The sequence below is a fragment of the Rhincodon typus genome, chromosome 7 (genome assembly GCF_021869965.1).
Source record: "Rhincodon typus isolate 14 chromosome 7, sRhiTyp1.1, whole genome shotgun sequence".
Classification (NCBI taxonomy): Eukaryota; Metazoa; Chordata; class Chondrichthyes; order Orectolobiformes; family Rhincodontidae; genus Rhincodon; species Rhincodon typus.
Genome location: NC_063338.1, coordinates 62,021,436 through 62,041,913, shown reverse-complemented (window position 1 = coordinate 62,041,913; position 20,478 = coordinate 62,021,436). Strand labels below are relative to the sequence as shown.

The 20,478-nt window shown below is 41.0% G+C and overlaps 1 protein-coding gene across 1 annotated transcript in view; it reads left to right on the top strand.

Annotated features, from left to right (window-relative positions):
- The window catches only part of cfap221 (cilia and flagella associated protein 221), a 202,526-nt gene that overhangs the window by 132,335 nt on the left and 49,713 nt on the right, over positions 1-20,478 (top strand). Inside the window, exons 16-18 of the mRNA XM_048599324.1 lie at positions 6,955-7,051; positions 12,545-12,669; positions 18,687-18,767. Of these exons, the coding sequence (XP_048455281.1) occupies positions 6,955-7,051; positions 12,545-12,669; positions 18,687-18,767 (303 nt within the window). The remainder of the gene's footprint in view (positions 1-6,954; positions 7,052-12,544; positions 12,670-18,686; positions 18,768-20,478) is intronic.

The window sequence follows — 20,478 nt, the reverse complement described above, 5'->3', positions numbered from 1 at the left end:
GTTCGTCCAGCTCTACACCTGGTTATCCCCAAAATCGTTGATCATGTGCAACTAAAGCAATGTGAAGTAGACAGAGGCTGGCAGCCTTCAAGTAAGTGCAAAGTAAGTTAATGCTAACAAAGCAAGCTATAAGAGAGACCCTATGCAGAGGCATGAGATTGATGTTTGTCTCTGTGCATCAGTGATCTGCAAGTCATAAGTGTCCCTGAGCTTCAACTTAAGGACTGAACGGTTAAACTGGTGTAAGAGTTGGTCAGAGAGCAGGCATGATGTTATGAGGCTGATGGTTTGCTGGTGCTGATTTGTATGGATGTAGAGTTGAGGACGATAGTAGCTATGGAGTTTGCAGGGGCATAGTCACAAAGCATTTGTATGATGGCCAGGTCAAGCATTTGGCAAACTGCTCGGTATATGCTGTGATTTATATGTCAGGAATTTGTACCATTTAGTTTCTCGATGAAGGAATGGAGAACAGAAAGTGGTATGTAAATAGGGTGAGTCGGAGCTTAAATAAATTGCAAATGCGTGGAAATAAGGTAGTGACAACTCAATGGCAAGATTCTGTTGTCTCCATTTAAAGCTTGAGGGGAAAATTAGGAAATGTCTTCTCAACATCAAGAGCTGATACTGTTTCATTCTCACTATACTTTCCCACCTTTCTTACCATTGATCATGCCAAACCGGGCAGGGGGAGGTTCTGTACACTATAACTTTATAGATGTTCTTGCATTGCTTGACCCTTTGACAGCCAGCAGAAGCTGAATGTTCCTGCCTCTCATGATGACTGGTGTAGATATTTTTTCATCATCCTGTTCAGAGACGTTATTACACGCCTCTGAAGCAGGTCGAACTTGACCATTGCACTATAACAGTCCTTCTAATGATCACTGGTGTAGGGTCATTTCAGTTCAGATGTTTATCTGCCAAAAGAAACAGTCACCATGGTAAAAACCACTTAATGAGGGTTAAGAAAATAAATTATCATTTTAATTAAAATTAAATCCTTTAATTCTGTTTTGTCCGTCACACAATATTGTCTCTTTCTCATTATCTCACTGTTTTAAGTATATTAGCTTATTTTCTCTATACATTGTATATTCTAACCCTTTGTTAGAAATAGAAAACATTTTGACAGACTTCTTTCACTGTTGTTTATTTTGAAGGTGGAAACAAGATTGAAAAAGTGTAATTGAATACTAATGCTCCATGGAAGGCCATTCCTTTTCCAATGAAAACCCTTCAGGCTGAAATAGCCCAAGCTAACACTTTACCCTTGGTCTGAATTAATACAATTCCATTGTTTGTGAAATTTAACCTGAGAAGATGCATCTCATACAGCCGTCCTGTGCTCCTCAACAGCCTGTGCTTCTGATTGCATGTCAAAGATGTCATTCCCATTTTCTTTGAATACTTTATCCCATGGGTCTTCTGTGCTAATGGTTTAGTTCCAAACTATTTTAAACGGAAAGGTGATTTTATGTATTAGGGAGGCGGAAAGTAGGAAACTATAGGCCAGCCAGTTAGCTTGATATCTTAAGTTCAAGGTAATCACACAGAGCCAACATGATGTTGTCAAAGGGAAATCTTGTTCAACTAATTTATTGAAGCTCTTTCAAGTAGTAAATTATGCTGTAAATAAAAGGGAAGCAGTGAATTTATTGTGTTTAGATTTCCAGATAAGGTGTTGCATCAAAAGTTATTGTAGAAAATAAAAGCTCCTTGTGTAGGGGGTAACTTATTGGCATGGAAAGAAGATTGGCTTGCATGAATCACAGAAGGTTAGTATAAAGGTACAGCAAGTAATCAGGAAAGCTAATAGAATGTTTCAGTTTATTGTGAGGGGAAGTGAGTGCAAAAATAGGGAGGTTATGCTTCAGTTATGCTGGGTACCAATGAGATTGCATCTGGAGTACTGAGTACAGTACTGGTCACCGTACTTATGGAAGGATGTGAATGCATTGGAGGCAGTTCAGAGAAGGTTAGACCAATACTGGAATGAATGGATTTCCTTCTGAGGAAATTTTAGAAATGCTAGGGCTGTATCCTTTGGAGTTTAGAAAAGTCAGACGTGACTTAATTGAAACAAGATCCTGAGGGGACTTGGCCTGAGGGGACTAGGGTTGGGCAAGAAATGCTGGCGAGCCAGCGATGCCCACATCCCACAAAAATGAATAGGAAAAAAACGGTGAATGCTGAAAGGAACTTTCCTCTTGTGGGAGAATTTCAAAATAAGGGGGTGCCCATTTAAAACAGAGATGAAGAAATCTGTTTTTCTCTGAGGTTGAGTGGCTTTGGAATTCCAAAAAAGGCAGTGGATGCAGAATCTTTAAATTTTTTTTAAATCAGGAGTAGATAGATTCTTGATTGCCAAGGATTTAAAAGATTATTGAGGCCAAATGGTCTTCTCTTGTTCCTTGCTCGTATGTTGGTCACTTGTCTTCTCCAACTTTGAGTTCAATAACTTGATAAAGAAACTGTGCCCTGCTCCATTCTGTTCAATGATATGAGCCACATAACTAAATCACTTTGTTTTTGATGGTATCTCTTCCAGAATTCTCAACATAGCTTAAATATTCATTAAATAGCTATAATCATCAAATCACAGAAATCTATTGTACAAAGAGGCTGTTCAGTTGATCATGTCTGTGACAGCCAAGAAGGAGCTATCCGTTCTATCCACATTTTCCAGCTCCTCTCTTATTCAGTAACAGGATGTGGACATCAGTGGCTAGGCCATATTTTCTTGCCCTTCCCTAATTGTCCAGAGGGCAGTTAAGGATCAACCGCATTGCTGTGTATCTGGAGTCACATGTAGACCAGACCAGATAAGGATGACAGATACATACTCTAAAAGGACATTAGTGAATCAGATGGGATTTCCCAACAATCGGCGTCAGTTTCATTGTCATCATTAGGCTCAATTTCAGGTTTTTATTTAATTAAAATTTGCCATTTGCCATGGCAGAATTCGAACCTGGGTGCCAGAACATTGCCTAGATCTCTAGATTAATAGTCTAGCCCACCAGGCCATCATCTCCCTTCAACCATAGCCTTGTAAGTTGTGTAACTTCAAGTGCATAACTAAATACTTTAAATGCAGTGAAAATTTGTTCCTCTAACACCTTTTCAGGCAGTTGGTTCCAGAATTCCACCACCTTCTGAATGAACAAGTTCTCCTCAACACCTCTCTAATCCTTCTGTCAGTTTGGTCAACAACAAAAGAGAAAAAAAGAAATAAACTTTCCGCTAAGGCGACAGATTCTTTCTGTTCACTCTATCAAGATTATTTGTAAACTGTGTGCCTCAGTTGAACCTCCCCTCAGCTTTGTCTGTTCCAAAAAAAATCAAACCAGCCTATTATTTTCTTAAACCTAGAATTCTCCAGTCGATGCATCATCTTACAAGATCTCTTCTGTCCTTTATCTGGATCTCTTCCTTTCTGTAAGCTGTATGCAGCACCCTATGTAGTGTTTTATGCAGTTCTACCATAGCTTCCTTGTTCTTGTATTCTGTTTCATGTAACAAATGAAAGAATGCACTACCACTCTTTACTACCTGTCCCGTTATTTTTAGAGATCTGTGAATTTGCCTTCCAACATTCTTCTAAACCTCTGCACTTCTCTGTACCATCACTTATTGAGTATTCTGTCGCCTCATTTGCTGTTCCCAGTTCATTACCTCACGTTTCTCCGCAATAAATTTCATTTCTCATTTTTTTGCCCACCTGATCACTCCACTGGTATCTGTCTCATTATTCATTTGTTTAGATGTGTCCTCACTGGCTGGGCCAGATTTTATTCCCCTTCCTTAGATGCCCTTGAGAACGTGGTGGTGATCTGCCTTTCTGTACTGCTCCTGTCTAGTTGGTGTATGTAACCCATGATGCCATTCAGGAGGGATTTCCAGGATTTTAACCCAGCAACACTGAAGGAAAGGTGATATATTTCCAAGTCAAGATGGCAAATGGCTTGGAGACAAACTTGCAAGTATTGGTGATCCTGTCTTCCTTGGCCTACAGCATTTTTAGTGCTCAATGTACTGTATAGACCACCAACTAAAGGGAAGGATGTAGAGGAACAACTCTGCAAGGAAACTACAGATAGGTGCAAACATCATAGTAATTATAACAAGGGACTTTAATTACCGGTATATAGACTGGGATAGTGGTAATCTAAGGGCCACTAAGCAGCAGGCTTTCCTAGTTTGTGTTGAGGAGAATTTCCAACAGAAGAAAGGAGGCACTGCTAGACCTGAAACTTGGGAATGAGGTGGGCCGAGTAGATCAATTGATGGTGAAGGGACATTTAGGGGGCAGTGGCTATTGCATCTTAAGATTTAGGATGGTTGTTAAAAAAATGACATTGTTCAAACTAGAATAAGAAAATCAACTAATGGATAGCCAACTTCATTGGGACAAGACCAGCTTTGGTAGCAAAAACAGTAGTTGAATGATGGGCAGCCTTCAAAGAAGAGATGACTGAGGCACAGTCAAGGTACAGGTCCTCAACAGGATGGGATAAACAAACCAAGTGTTCCCTGGATGACAACTGAAATAGAAATTAAGTTATGGAAGAAAAAGAGTGTGCTTATGACAGATGTCATGTGGTAAATATAGTTGAGTACCAAGCTGAATACCGAACAGTCAGAAGGGAGATGAAAAATCAAATAAGAGAAGCAGAGGTGATGAAAAGTCACTGGCAGCTAACATAAGAGAAAAAGCCTTCTTCTAAATGTACACAAATAATAAAAAGTTGACAAAAGGTGGAGTCGCACTGATTAGGTCCCAGAAAGGGGAAGGCAAGAGGCATAGCAGAATTGTTAAATAAATACTTTACTCAGATCTTGGTGGCAGAGGAAGAATCTCAGCCACTGGAATGGGTAAATTTTATAAGGAGAAGTTATTAGATTAACTTTCAGTATTTAAAGTTGATAAGGAACCAGGGCCAGATTAGATGCATCCAAGAATAGTGAAGGAAGAGTGGAAAGTGCAGGAGCACTGACAATTATCTTTCAATCTTCCCTCAGTTGGATGCCAGAAGACTACAAGATTGCAAACATTACGCCTTTAACTTCGAAAAAGGTTTGTGTAGCTAGGCCCAGCAATTACAGACCACTCAGTTTAACTTGTGGTGGGGAGACTTCTACACACAATTATTCAGTATATGATTAACAGTCATTTAGAATGATATGGGTTAAGTGAGCCAACTTAATGATTCTAATAGGACTAATAATATACTTTATCTATATTGTAATGAAAAGGTTTCTTCCAGGTGTCTTTAACACACAATTATTTGTTGAATGATACACAATACAAATACATGAGCAAATTTCAAGAGTAGGCCACATTGTCCCATCAAGCCTGTTCTGCCACCCTTCAATAAACTCATGGCTAAACAAGTCCATCAATTAAATGAAACCATGTAGTTTCCAAGACGTGCCTTACTGAAATAAATGTTACCAATGTCCAAAATGACCCTTTATAAAAACAAAGATCAAGGTTCAAAGATCATGATTTTTCCACAATCATTCAAAACTCAAATTCTCAAAATATTAATAGACAGTGATGAGGTAGGGTTGTTTTTCAGACTGGAGGCCTGTGACCAGCAGTGTTCCACAGGGATCGGTGCTGGGTCCACTTTTCTGTATCATTTATATAAATGATTTGGATGAGAATATTGAAAGCATAGTTAGTAAGTTTGCAGATGACACCAAAATTGGTGATATAGTAGACAGTGACAAAGGTCATCTAAGATTACGAAGAGATCTTGATCATTTGGGTCAATGGGCTGAAGAGTGGCAGATGGAGTTTAATTTGGATAGATTGTAGAATCCCTACAGTATGGAAGCAGGCCCTTCGGCCCAACAAATCCACACTGACCCTCAGAGCATCCCACCCAGACCTATCACCTTATAACCCATCTAATCTACAAATCCCTGAACACTATGGGTAATTTAGCATGGCCAATCCACCTAGACTGCAAATCTTTGGACTGTGGGAGGAAACCCACACAGACATTCGCCCAAGGGTGGAATCGAATCTGGGTCCCTGGCACTGTAAGGCAGCAGTGCTAACCACTGAGCCACTGGTCAAGGTATCTTATTTTGGTAAAACAGACAAAGGCAAGACTTATACAATTAAAAGTAGGGTCTTGAGTAGTGTTGTAGAACGGAGACCTAGTGGTACAGATACATAATGCTTTGAAGTTCATGTTACATATAGATAGGGGTGTTATGAAGGCAGTTAGCACACAATGCATTCATTGCTCAGATCTTTGAGTATAGGAGTTGGAACATTATGTTGAGGTTATACAAGATATTTGTGAGGCATTTTTGGAGGACTGTATCCAGTTCAGGTCGCCCTGTTACAGGAATGATATTATTAAGCTGGAGAAGGTTCAAAAGAGATCTACCAGGATGTTGTCAGGATTGGAGGGTTAGAGGTATAAGGAGAGGCTGGGACTTTTTTCACTGGAATGTAGGAGGTTTAGGGGTGATCTTATAGAGGTTTTTAAAATCATGAGGAGTATTGATAAGGTGAATGACAGGTTTTTTTTTCCCTAAAGTGGGAAGTTTCAAGACTACAGGATATATTTTTAAGGTGACAGGAGAAAGATTTAAAAAAGACATGGGGGCGTTTTTTTTCTTACAGAGTGGTTTGTGTGTGGAATGAACTTGCTAAGAAAGTGGTGGATGCAGGTAAAGGTACGTTTGAAAGACATTTGGTTAAGTACATAAATAAGAAATGTTTGGAGGGATATAGGTTAAGCACAAGCACGTGAAACTAGTTTAGTATGGGATTATGGTCAGCGTGGTTGGATCGAAGGGCCTGTTTCCGTGCTGTATGACGACGACTTTGAAAATTTTATAAAAACTTTCAATGTTTCCAAAGTATTTAACAGAGTTTTTCATCACTTGTACTAATATTTTAATAGCTGCTGTTTCTTTTAACCCTAGGTTATTATACAGTGCAGGGTAAACCATAGATTGATTTTGCTGCGAAAACTTGTCAAAAAACTCAAAAGACAACTGGAAAATAAACTTTGTGTAAAAGGTAAGCAATCGTTTTTTTTGAAAGAATTATATAAAGATTTTGAGTGCAATGTATGCCAGTGACTGTATATTTATAATTCAGATATATTTTATTTTTTCATGCATCCTAGGAAGTGAAGGCTTTGCATTATTTATAGAGTGAAAAGATTTACAGTATGTAAAAAGGCCACCATGTTAGCACTGGTCATCAAACAGCCATCCATTCTCATCCCATTTTCCAGCACTTGGCCTATAGCCGCATGTGATATGGCATTATAAATTATTATTAAGTTACATTTTGGAAGTATGATTGCTAACTGGTTTTGAATGTCCACATTGCAAAAGAAAAGACAACTGAATTATGATTCTAAATTATTCAAGTGGAATCTTGGTAAAATAGCTAAATTAGTTCCAATTGATCCTTAAGATCAACATAGAGTCATAGAGTCCTACAGCATGGAGACAGGCCCTCTGGCCCAAACTGGTCTGTGCTGACCAAAATGTCCATCCACGCTAAGCCTATTTCCGTGTACTTGGCCCATTTCCTTCCAAACTTTCCTATCCATGTATTTGTCCAAATGCCTTTTTAATGTTGTTAATATACCCACCTCAACCACTTCCACTGGCAGTTCATTCCACATGCATACCACCCTCTGTGTAAAATTGTTGCCACTCAGGTTCCTATATATTCTTTCCCCTCTTACCTTAAACTGATGCCCCCTGGGAAAAATATTGAGTGCATTCATCCTATCCATGCCTCACATGATCTTATACACTTCTATAAGACTCCCCCCTCTCAGTCTCCAACACTCCAACCTCTTCCTATAACTCAGTCCCTTGAGTCCTAGCAACATCTTTGTAAATATCTTCTGCACTCTTTCCAGTTTAATAACATCCTTCCTATAGCAAGGTAACTAATACTAAACTCAACTGCAGCCTCACCAACGTCATCTGCAACTGATTCATAACTTCCCAACTTCTATACTCAATACCCTGACTGATGAAGGCCAGTGTGCCAAAAGCCGTCTTCACTGCCCTATTGGCATGGTGGCTCAGTGGTTAGCACTGCTGCCTCATAGCACCAGGGACCCAGATTCAATTCTCCCTCGGGTGACTGTCTGTGGTTTGCACTGAATGTGTTTGCACATTCTACCTGTGTCTGCATGGGTTTCCTCTGGGTGCTCCAGTTTCCTCCCATAATCCAAAGATGTGCAGGGTAGGTGGATTGGCTATGCTAAATTGCCCATAGTGCCCAGGGATGTTTAGAGTAGGTGGGTTAGACAAGGGAAATGCAGGGGTAGGGGATTGGGTCTGGGTGGGATACTCTTCAGAGGGGCAATGTGGACTTGTTGGGCCAAATGGCCTGTTTCCACACTGTAGGGATTCTATAATTAATGTTGTAGAACTTTTAGAATTAGACAAATGACTATGAAAACACATTTGACCCTTAAGCAGCATGGTAGCTCAATAGTTAACACTACTGCCTCATAGTGCCGGGGACCCAGATTTGATTCCAACTTTGGGCAAAAGTCTGCATGGATTTGCACGTTCTCTCTGTGTCTGCACAGGTCTCCTCTGGGTGCTCTGGTTTCCTCACACAGTCCAAAGTTGTGCGGGCTAAGTGGATTGGCCATGCTAAATTGCCCGTAGTATTCAGGGATGTGTAGATTAGGTGGGTTATGGGGTGATGGGTCTGTGTGGGATGTTCTGAGAGTCAGTGTGGACTTGTTGGGCCAAAGGACCAGTTTCCATACTGTAGGGATTCTATAATCTACCTGTTACTCCACTTTCAGAGCACCATGCACTGAACTCCAAGGTCCCTCTCTTCCACTACGCTCCTTAAGGCCCTACCGCTCACCATGAAACACCTGCCTGGATTTGACTTTCCAAAATGCAACACCTCACACTTATCTATATTAAACTCCATTTGCCATTTCTCGGCCCATTTCCCCATTGCTGCAATTTCTAATAACCTTCCGCACTGTCCATGATACTGCCTATTTTAGTGTCATCCACAAACTTACTACTCATGCCTTGTACATTCTCATCCAAATCATCGATATAGATAAAAAACAGTAATGGGCCTGGAACCGACCCCTGAGGCACACCACTTGTCACAGCCCTCTAATCAGACAAGAATCCTTCCAGTATTACTCTCTGCTTCCTGCCATCAAGCCAATTGTGTATCCAATTTGCCAGCTCTCCCTGGATACCATGTGATCTAACCTTCCAGAGCAGCCTACCATGTAGAACCTTATCAAAGGCCTGACTGAAATCCATTTAGACTATGTCTACTGCCCTGCCCTCATCAATCTCCCTGGTCACTTCAAAAAAGAACTCTAACAAATTTGTGAGGCATGATCTCCCATGCACAAAGCTATGCTAAGTACTCCTAATCAAACCTGTTCTTCCAAATGCATATACATCTTCTCCGTCAGAATGTTCTCAAGTAATTTAACTACCACAGATGTTAAGCTTATTCGTCTATAATTCCCAGGTTTTTCTCTGAAGCCCTTCTTGAATAAAGGCACAACATTTGGTACCCTCCAGTCTTCCAGGACTTCTCCCATGGCCAACAATGATGCAAATATATCAGCCAGGGCCCCTCCAATTTCTTCCACAGCCTCTTGCAGGGTTCTTGGATATATCTGATCAGGACCAGTAGATTTATCCACCTTCATACATTCTAATACTTTCAACACCACCTCTACTGTGATAGGGATTGTCCCCAAAATATCGCCACTAACTTCCCCAATTTCCCAAGTCTTGTCTTTCTCCACGGTAAACACAGTGGAGAAGTATTCATTGAGGACCTCACCCATCTCCTGTGGTTCCAGACATACATGTCCACTTTGGTCCTAGTGGGGTCCTATTCTCTCACCATTAATTTCTCCTTTAATGTAATTAAAGAATTTCTTTGGATTCACCTTAATCTTCTCAGCCAAAGCTATCTCATGCCCCCTTTGCACCCTCCTGATTTCCTCCTTCAGTACCCCTCCAGGGATTCCCTTGATCCCAGCTGCCTGTTCCTGAACCATGCCTCCCTCTTTTTTTCTGGTCAAAGCCTCAATATCTGTTGTCATCCAGGGTTCCTACTCCTGCCAACCTTGCCCTTCACCCTCGCAGGAACATATAGACTTTGAATTCTAACTATCACACTTTTAAAGGCCTCTGACCTGCCAGAGGTCCCTTTGCCTGCAAACAAACTACTCCAATCAACCCCTGAAAGCTCCTGTCTAATTTCATCAAAATTTGCCTTGCCCCAATTTAGAACTTGAACCCGTGGACCAGCTTTGTCCTTCTCCATAACTATTTTAAAATTAATAGAACTATGGTCACTGGTCCCAAAGTGGTCCCCACTGTCACCTCAGTCATTTGTGCTGCCCTATTTTCCAAGAGTAGGTCATGTTTTGCCCATTCCCGAGTAGGACACTCTATATACTGCTTGGGGAAACTTTCCTGAACACATTTAGCAAATTCCACCACGTCTGAGCCCTTAACACAATGGCAGTCCCAGTCTATTTTAGAAATATTAAAATTCCCTGACAACCCTGTTGCTCCTGCAATTCTCCTCAATCACCCTGCTATTTGTTCCTCTAATTCCCATTTACTATTTGGGAGCCTATAGTACAACCCCAATAATGTCACCATCCCCTTCTTATTTCTTCACTCTACCCATAAAGCCTCACTGGATAATCCCTCAGTTATCTCATCTCTGACTAGTGCTGTGATACTCCCCTTAATGCAACTCCCTCTCTCCTCTTTCCTCCACCTCTGTCCCGCCTAAAGCCCCTGTACCCTGGCACATTAAGCTGCCAGTCCTGTCCTTCCCTTAGCTATGTTTCTGTCATGGCTATAATATCCCAGTCCCACGTATCTATCCACGCCCTGAGTTCATCGGCCTTACCTGTCAGCCCCCTTGCAGTGAAATAGATGCAATTTAATTCAACTGGTATTCCTCGCTCCCTGTCCTATTCCATCCTGACCTGTATCTTCAACTTGCTATTTCTGATTATTGTGTCTCCTTCCAGCCTCGCACTTGCCTCCCTGCTGTTTAGGATCACATCCCCTGCCAACCTAATTTAAACCCTCCCTTGCAGCATTAGCAAATTTGCCCACCAGGATATTGGTCCTCCTCTGGTTCAAGTGTAACCCGTCCCTCATGAACAGGTGACCTCTGTCCCAGAAAAGATCCCAATGATCCAGGAATCTGAATCCCTGCCCCCTGCACTAATTCTTTAGCCACGCATTCATCTGCCATACCCTCCTGTTCTTAACCTCACTGGCACATGGTACTGGAAGTAATCCGGAGATTACCACCTTCAAGGTCCTGGTTTTTAACTTTTTTCCTAGCTCTGTATAATCACTCTGCAGGAGTTCATGCCTGTTTCTCCTTAAGTCATTTGTGCCAACATGCACAATGACTTCTGGCTGTTCACCCTCCCCATTCAGAATGTTCTGCCGCCACTCCGAGACATCCCAGACCCTGGCACCTGGGGAGCAACACATCATCCTGGATTCCCGTTGCTGGCCACAGAATCTCCTGCATCATAACTTCCCAACTTCCCATTATGATGACTTATCCTGTAGTTGACATTTTGGTTTAAGAACTAGCAATGCGGCTAAGTCTCAGCAATTGTTGAAACTACTTTTAGGTGGGTGTTTTTTTGTCTGATTCTTGTAGAAGCATGTGTTTTCTGTCTATAGTGTGTGCTGTCTATAGTTTTATAATGATCGTTAATTTAGAGAGACAAGTGAGAGAGACTTTAACACTGACCCTGCAGAAACGCTGAAGAGTAACTGCAAGTCCACCGACAAAGTCCATTCAGATTACGAGGCCATGGTACTTTGTTCCAATCTGTGCCCATAGGATGCATTATAGTTCACATCTTTAATCCCTTGCCAGAATGTAGAACAGTTCAATGCCTCTCAGTTTAGGAATTAGCAGGGTTCTTCTTGATTTCAAACTAGTAATGTTAATTATACCTTCAACTTGGATAGTAGCTTTTAGGTGTCAACTTTAAGCTAACTATCTCCTTGTTAATCATTTTCCTGTCTGTGAAAAGTCTGAAGCCAATCCTGCAGCATCCGTAGAATCATGTTCAGCCTTCAGCTGGTGAAAATCCTGTGACCCCTTTAAAAGGGAAACGGGATGAAATCCTTTAAATATTCACAGAATTTTCTCTGAATTGCCTCCTTGATCTGTAGGGAAGAGCAGAAAACCCACTCATCCCGATGCACTCGCTGACATTGGTGAATATATATATGTATCTGCTTGATAGAATTTAAGACAAGATTTTGAATGGGATGGAATTCTAATGAAAAGAAAGTCTAGCTCCAAATTTCAGCTCCGATCAGCTTCATGCTCCAGTTCCTATCTGCACATCTACTCATCATCCATTGTCAGGCTGAAGGCAAATTTTGGATCCAATGGAACTACATTGAATAAAAAAGATTACCTTCTCTGCACTTTTTTTGTCTTAAAATGTTTTCCATTTGTTTTTTTCATTGACAGAGAGCAGCATGTTTTCCAATGATAGGACAGTTCAGGGAAATGAAGAAGAATACCATTTTGCAATTGGAAACATTCAGCATTTTACATTCCCTTATTATGTTTCCCCTGATTGGAAGGATGAATTAGTAAGTAAAGTACATATATACTGAGAACTTGAATTATGTATAATTAATGATAATCAAATCAAGATTCCAATTTATGCAATTTTTATATATTCTTTATTTAAAATAACAAAACAGTTCTCCTCATTTATTTCATTTATGTTGCTTACTTGATGTTATTTATGGCAAATATCTTGGTTTTGTTGCGAGTACAGAAAGGCTGGATATGCCCATTCAGCATTCATAGCAAGAGAAACAGAGTCAGAAGTCACACCTCACCAGGTTATAGTCCAACAGGTTTATTTGAAGGGGCTATGCTCCAAAAGCTTGTGATTTCAAACTTGTTGCACCATAATGTGGTGTCTAGTAACTTCTGACTTTGTCCATCTCAGTCCAACACCAGCACCTCCACATCAAGAGAAACAAAGTTCACAGGTAGAATTTAATGAAGTCTGATGTAGCAAGCTTGATGATGGCCAGGGAATCTGGAAGAACTGTACACAATCAATCCCCAGGGGGCAGGAAGACTATCCCATATTTGTCAGGGAATGGGAAGAGGCCCAAACAGAAATATCATCTGCTGGAAGCAAGGGGCAATTAGGCTCATTAATAAGCCACTTGAAACCACTTATTCCTGAGTTAATTGGACTTCCATGGTGGGTCTGCCATGTCTGCTGTATAATGGAGGTGCCTCTTTGAAAAGCACCATCACCATTCCTTCAATCCCCATCCCACCTCTCTCCAGACACTCACTGATGATCCCTGAGAAAGGCCTTGGCATTACCAGCAACAGCTACAACAGCCAGTGGCATTGACAGGATCTTGAGGACAGAATTTCCATTTTGCTGGATCCTTGATTGAGTAGGAGACCCAATATTTTGAAGTAAATTCCTCTTTGAACTTAAATAGTCTTTCATAGAAAGATGACATGGGGCTTCTACCAGTTCGCCAATCGATATGCGGGGCGAGCAGAGCACTAACTAAGTTTTGTCCAATATTTCAAGTTGATGTCCATTCTGTTTATTGGCAGCAGACTGTAGAATAATCTCAAAATTTAGCATTTGTTAGATTGTTTTGTAAACATTACTTTAAGAAAATGTGCACTAGATTAAAGCAAAGGGCAAATCATACAAAACAGTGAAAGTAGACTCAAGATAATATGACAGGCATTGATGGAGAATGTAATGTGGCCCACCTAAAATCATTCATCCAGACAAAAATATTCTGCATTCAATTCAATTGCTACTTTAATGATGCCAGAGTTTTTGTTTCCATTACACAGCATTGATTTGGCTTGGCTCCAAGGAAATGGCACAGATTTAAAATTTTTAATTTGCAACAACAACTTGGAATTAAATAGCATTATTAGGGGTAGACATTGAGTATTGTTATGCCCATTTTCTCCAGGGAAACAGGAAGAGCAACCAATTTTGAGGTACTGACGTGTTTGTTATTTTATTAAAATCACTATATGCTCTGTATTTTTCTATTACATATTATTTGCTGTCTAATGTAAATGTGCATTATTTCATAGTATGTTCTACATTTAAGCGTTAATTGACATTTCACAAATATACTGAATAAATAGAGACAATTTATATTATCACTACTTAATGTTAGCCTTTTAATTGAAGAAGACCTCATACATAATAAATACTCATGCAATTTCAGTCAGCATAATGTTGGCTGATGGTCACAATAATGTAAAACAGAATTGCTGATAGAGTCATAGTCACAGAGCTATACAATCATACAGCACGGAAACAGATCCTTTGATCCAACTCGTCCCTGCCGCACAGGTTTCTCAAACTAAAACTAGCCCCACTTGCCTGCATTTGGCCCATGTCCCTCTAAGCCTTTCCTGTTCATGTACCTATCAAAATGTCTAAGTGTTGTAACTGTACCTGCATCCACTACTTCCTCTGGTAGTTCATTCCACATACGAACGACCCGCTGTGAAAAAGTTGCCCGTCATGTCCCTTTTAAATGTTTCTCCTCACCTTAAAAATATGCCCCCTAGTTTTGAACTCCCCCACCCTAGAGAAAAGACCTTTGCTATTCACCTTATTGAAGCCCTTCATAATTTTATAAACCTCTTGAAGGTCACCCCTCAATCTCCTACGCTCGAGTGAAAAAAGTCCCAGCCTATCCAGCCTAACCTCCAGTCCCAGCAACATCCTGGTATATCTTTTCTGAACCGTCTCCAATTTAATAATATCCTTCCTGTAGCAGGGAGACCAGAACTGTACACTGTACTAAAGTGGCCTCACCAGCATCCTGTACAAGAGCGCTCTATCTTCATCAATCTTTTTGGTTATGTCCTCAAAAAAACTCAATCAAGTTTGAGACATGATTTCTCATGCACAAAGCCATGCTGACTATCCTAATCAGTCCTTGCCTCTCTAAATGCTTGTAAATCCTATCTCTCAGAATCGCCTCCAACAATTTACCCAGCACTGATGTCAGAGTCACATGCCCACTGTTCCCAGGCTTCGCCTTACAGCCTTTCTTAAATAAAGGAACAACATTAGCCACTCAAAAGGTCCTCTGGCACCTCACCCAGGCTGTAAATGATACAAATATTTCGGGCTCCTATTTATTGACTACAGCTCCACCTTTAACACCATAATTCCAAACAAAGTCATCGCCAAACACTGAGACCTAGGTCTCTGCTCTCCCCACTGTAACACCGTATTCTGCACTCTATTTTGTTATCCTGATCCACTGGTACAGTATGATCTGTCGGTAAACCATGTAAGATATCTCCTTCTCTGTATCTTGGTACGCATGGTAGCAATAAATAAATCAAATCAAAAGTACCTCTGCTAGGGATCCTGCAATTTCTTCCCTAGCTTCCCACAACATCCTGGACACTTGAACATGTCCTGGAAATATATTTACGTTTATGTTTCTTAAGACCTCCAGCGCTGCTGCTTCTGTAATGTGGACTGTTTTCAAGACATCAATGTTTATTTCCCCAAGTTCCCTAACCTTCATTTCTTTCTCCACAGTAAAACCTGACGTGAAATATTCATTTAGTATCTCTCCTATCTCCTGTGATTCCACACATAGACGACCTCATTGATTTTTAAGGGGGCCTATTCTCTCTCTGGTTACTCTTTCGCTCTTAATGTGCTTGTAGAATCTCTTTGAATTATCCTTAGCCTTATCTGCCAAAGTTATCTCATTCCCTTTTTGCCCTCCTGATTTCCCTCTTAAGAACGCCCCTACACCCCTTATACTCTTCTAGAGTTTCACTTGATCCCAGTTATCTCTATCGAACATATGACTGTTCCTTTTCCTGATCATAACCTGAATAACTTTATTCATCCAATGTTCCCTACTCTTAGCGGTCTTCCCTTTCACTTTAACAGGAACATAATCCCTCTGAACTCTCGTTATCTCACTCTTGAAAGCCTCCCACTTGCCAGTCGACCTTTTATCTACGAACAGTCTACTCCAATCAGCTCTTGAAAGTTCCTGTCTCATACCATGAAAATTTGCCTAACTCCAATTAAGAACATTAACTTTTATACAAGGCCTATTCTTTTCCATGACTGTTTTAAAATTAATAAAATTATGATCACTGGTCCCAAAGTGCTCCCCACTAACACTTCACTCACTTCGCCTGCCTCATTTCCCAAGAGAAGGTCAAATTTTGCTCCTTCTCTGGTAGATATTTCTACATATTGATAAAGAAAATTGTTTTGAATACATTGAACAAATTCCTCACCATCCAAGCCCTTACTGCCTTGACAGCCCCAGTCAATGTTTGGAAAGTCAAAATCCCCTACTATTACAACCCTATGATTCTTACATATATTTGAGATATCTCTACATATTTGTTCCTCAATTTGCCCTCTGACTATTGATGGGGGTGGGGGGTGGGGTGCTGCAATAGTACAATCTCATCAAGATGATCATCCCCTTCTTAATTCTGGTTTCCACCCATTTGGCTTCACTGGACAATCCCTCAGAAATATCCTCTCTGAGTAAAGCAGTAATGTTTCCTTTAATTAAAATGCCACTCATCTCCTCTCTTGCCTCCCTTTTGCCCTTTCTATCCTTCCTATAATATCTAAAATCTACAGCATTGTGCTGCCAGTCCTGTCCCTGCCTCAGCCATGTTTCTGTAATAGCTATAATATATCAGTCCCATGTTCCCATACATGCCCTGAGTTCACCTTCCTTACCAGTAAGGCCCCTTGCATTGAAATAAATGCAGTTTAATTTGTCAGAGTTACTTTGTTCTCTGACTTGCTCTTGCCTTCTTTTTCTCAATAACTTGCTTTTTTTTAATTCAGAAGAATCCTCATCTGTCCTTCTATTCTCACTACTACTTAGGATACCCCACCTCCAACCTACTAGTTGCTCCTGAATAGCACTAGCAAATCTCCCTGTCAGGATATTGGGCTCCTTCCAATTCAGGTGAAACCCATTCTTTTTGAACAGGCCTTTTCTGCCCCAGAAGAAATCCAGACGATCCAAAAATTTGAATCCTTGCCCACTGCGCCATCTCCTCAGCCATTGATAATTCTGCCCTATCTTCTTATTCCTACTCTCACTAGCATGTGGCACCGGGAGTAAATCAGAGATTACTACCTTTGAGGCTCTGCTCTGTAAACATTCTACCTGACTTCCCATATCCATTCTGCAAAGGCTCAACCCTTTCCCTAATTATGTCATTAATACCCATGTCTGCAACAACTTCATATTTGTCAATCTCCCCTTTGACAATATGCTACAACTATTTTGAGACGTCCTTGACCCTGGCACCAGGGGGACAACATACCATGTGAATTCACAATCACAGCCGCAGAATTTCCTGCCTGTGCCCCTGATAGAGTCCCCTCTAACGATTACTCTTTTGTATCTTGACGAATCCTGCTTAATATAATATTCATTCTTTGTGCCCACGATCGAGCTCCCACTTCTTTTTTACTCTAACAGACTATCCCCTTCGACAGTACAAAAACGGTACTTCTGTTTGAGAAAGAAATAGCCACAGCAGACTCCTGAACTACCGTCCTGCCTCTCCTGACAGTCACCCGTCTATCTGACTGACCCTGTGGTGTAAACACCTCTCTAAATCTACTAACCATCACACTCTGTGTCTCCTGTATGCTCCTCAATGACTCTAACTGCCTCTCCAGCTGATCCAAACAATCTGATATGAGACGGATCCAAACGCACCTCCTGCTGACATAGTCTCTGGGAACCATCAACTGTTTCCCAATCTCCCACATCTGACAGGAGAAGCATACCACTCCATTGACGACCATGACTGCTCCTTAAAAATTTGCACAGCTTGATTTGCCTTAAAAGAGCCACACTTTTCTCAAGTCCAGTATTTGTAGACTGATTACTGCTGACACACTATGTATCTGGGAGAACTTAAAGAAACTACATTCTACATTGAAAGGCCTAAAAGAAGAAGCTCTAAAAAGAGGCTTTCCTTCAAGAAAAAAACAAACTACCCTTCCCTTACCCCCAGCTTTTAATTTTAAGCATGCAAAAGTGAAAAAAAATTAAAATCTTAAAAGTCCAGCAGTTAGCCGAAACTCCCAGCAAACTAAAACAGGTTCCTCCTAAGTCCTCTATCAGTCAGCTCTCAAATCTCCAGATCTGAGTAAAGGAAATTTAAACCACTAATATCGAAACCTTGACAAACAAGTTGAAAAGGTCAGTCTTCCACGTTCCGTGTAAACATAAAATAAAACCTCTATTCAGAACCATCGGCACCTCGACAAACACATGGACAGGCCTCTCCCACAAACTCCATGTAATCTAATCTCTCCTTCCTCACAATTTTGTTTTGGACTATAAAAGTTCCAAAAATAATTTTAAATGAAAAACGTTCTGCTCGTGCTCAAGAAAAACCAGAGGAAAATCACAAGAAAAACCTCCAACTCAGAAGCAGCTGCAAGCTCCACACCCCTTTTTTTTAAAGCAACTAAGTATAATAACACAATGTCAAAAGAACAAGTAATCAAAATGCTTTAACATGCTAATGAATGAACATATATGGTCATTTATTTTAGGCTGCGGATGCACTTGGACCCGTGTCTGTCAAGCCTTCAGAAGTGGTGGTCAATCAAGTTGTACCATTCTTCAATTTAAAGGTTATGTATTTTAAGTTGCAATTCTTCTGCAATTCTAAATGAGAAACAGGACTGGATTTTCAGTGAAGGAATGGGGAATTGAAATTGGAACTAGTTACAGATCAAGCACACTGACTAAAATTTTCAAAGTTTCAAGCAATTAAAGGCCAGTGTACAGACTCTGTGTTCAATCAGGGTAGTGGGTGGGCTCCCAAAGCTGGAGGGCCAACGGCAGATCCTCCAGCACTCATGACTGGCAACCCTATTGACAGTGATGAGGCATGGAGACTGCAAGGGAGAAATCCAGGGAAGATTATTTTATGTTTTAAAATGTCACAGCTGCCTGGCCACAATCCAGGAGGGAATTCCTCCCCCAACGAGGCCAATGGCTACAGCCTAACTCTGTCTATGGTGGTGTATCCTACTATTTTTTGACCTTTTGCCACCAAGTTGGCATAATAGGGTCCTAATAAGACCTGTTATTTTAAAACGAATTGCCCTTAATTGGTTATACAGCCACTTGGCAGGAGGTAATCAATTTGACTTCGAATTGCACATATTGAAAATGCCTTTGGACCAGAATTGTGATGACACAATGGCAAAGAGGACAGCAATCTGATTTTGGCACCCACCTGCCCCCAATTCTGATAACAACCTGTTTGAAAATCCTAAAAAATAGCATGGAATCTCAGAGGGGTCTGAGTGACATGGGCTAGGGCAGAATCAGACGAGACATCCAATGAGATGTCTGCCGATATCAGGAGTATCTTGCTGCACCTTTTATGCATTTACCAATTGTTAGGTAGTGCTAGGTAGTGAAGAGTTGCCAATGAAGGGAATTATAGCTTGTCCAACATCTTAATGCTACAACTTACCTCATTAATATTCATCTTCCTATCTTACCAAAGATGCCAAATGAGTTAGACATCAAGAATTCTCAACATGAAAGTGAGAGCGGGTACCTGGCAACCACAGCTTGTCACTTGCTGAGAATAGTCTCCTTGTTGTGGACTGAGCATCAACACCTCAGGACATGATTGAAATACACCAGCTGTACACCCCAATCAATATGTACCAGCCTCTAAGTACCCTCATGGCACATTACTAATCTTAGAATCATAGAATTCTCACAGAGTGAAAGGAAGCCATTTGGCCCATCGAGTCCATACTGACCCTCCAAACAGCATCCCACCCAGACCCACACCTGTGCACTGTAATCCTGCATTTCCCACCTAGCCTGCACATCCCTGGTACTATGGGCACTTTAGTATGGCCAATTCATCTAACCTACACATCTTTGTACTGTGGAAGGAAACTGGAGGAAACCCACACAGACAAGGGGAGAATGTGCAAACTCCACACAGACAGTTGCCCGAGGGTGGAATTGAACCTGGGTTCCTGCTGCTGTGAGGCAGCAGTGCTAACCACAGAGCCACTGTGATGCCATGGTACCATTTTTACAGAATGCTTCTGCACTTTAGTGCTACACCTTGCCATACATCAGTAAGTATTATTGTAGTGTTGCTACAAGGACACTGTGCTCAGGACACAAACCCAGCTCTTAGATTGAACCAAGCTGTATTTCTAGCTTGTTCACTCCATGTCATAGTGTTCACTTGCTCTGAGCCTATGTGGATGCTCACCATACTGGACCTTGTATTGACTCACTTTGCGTGACCTTTTTGTGCTTTGCCTCCCAACCAGGCTCATGGTACTAATGTTTCAGAGATAG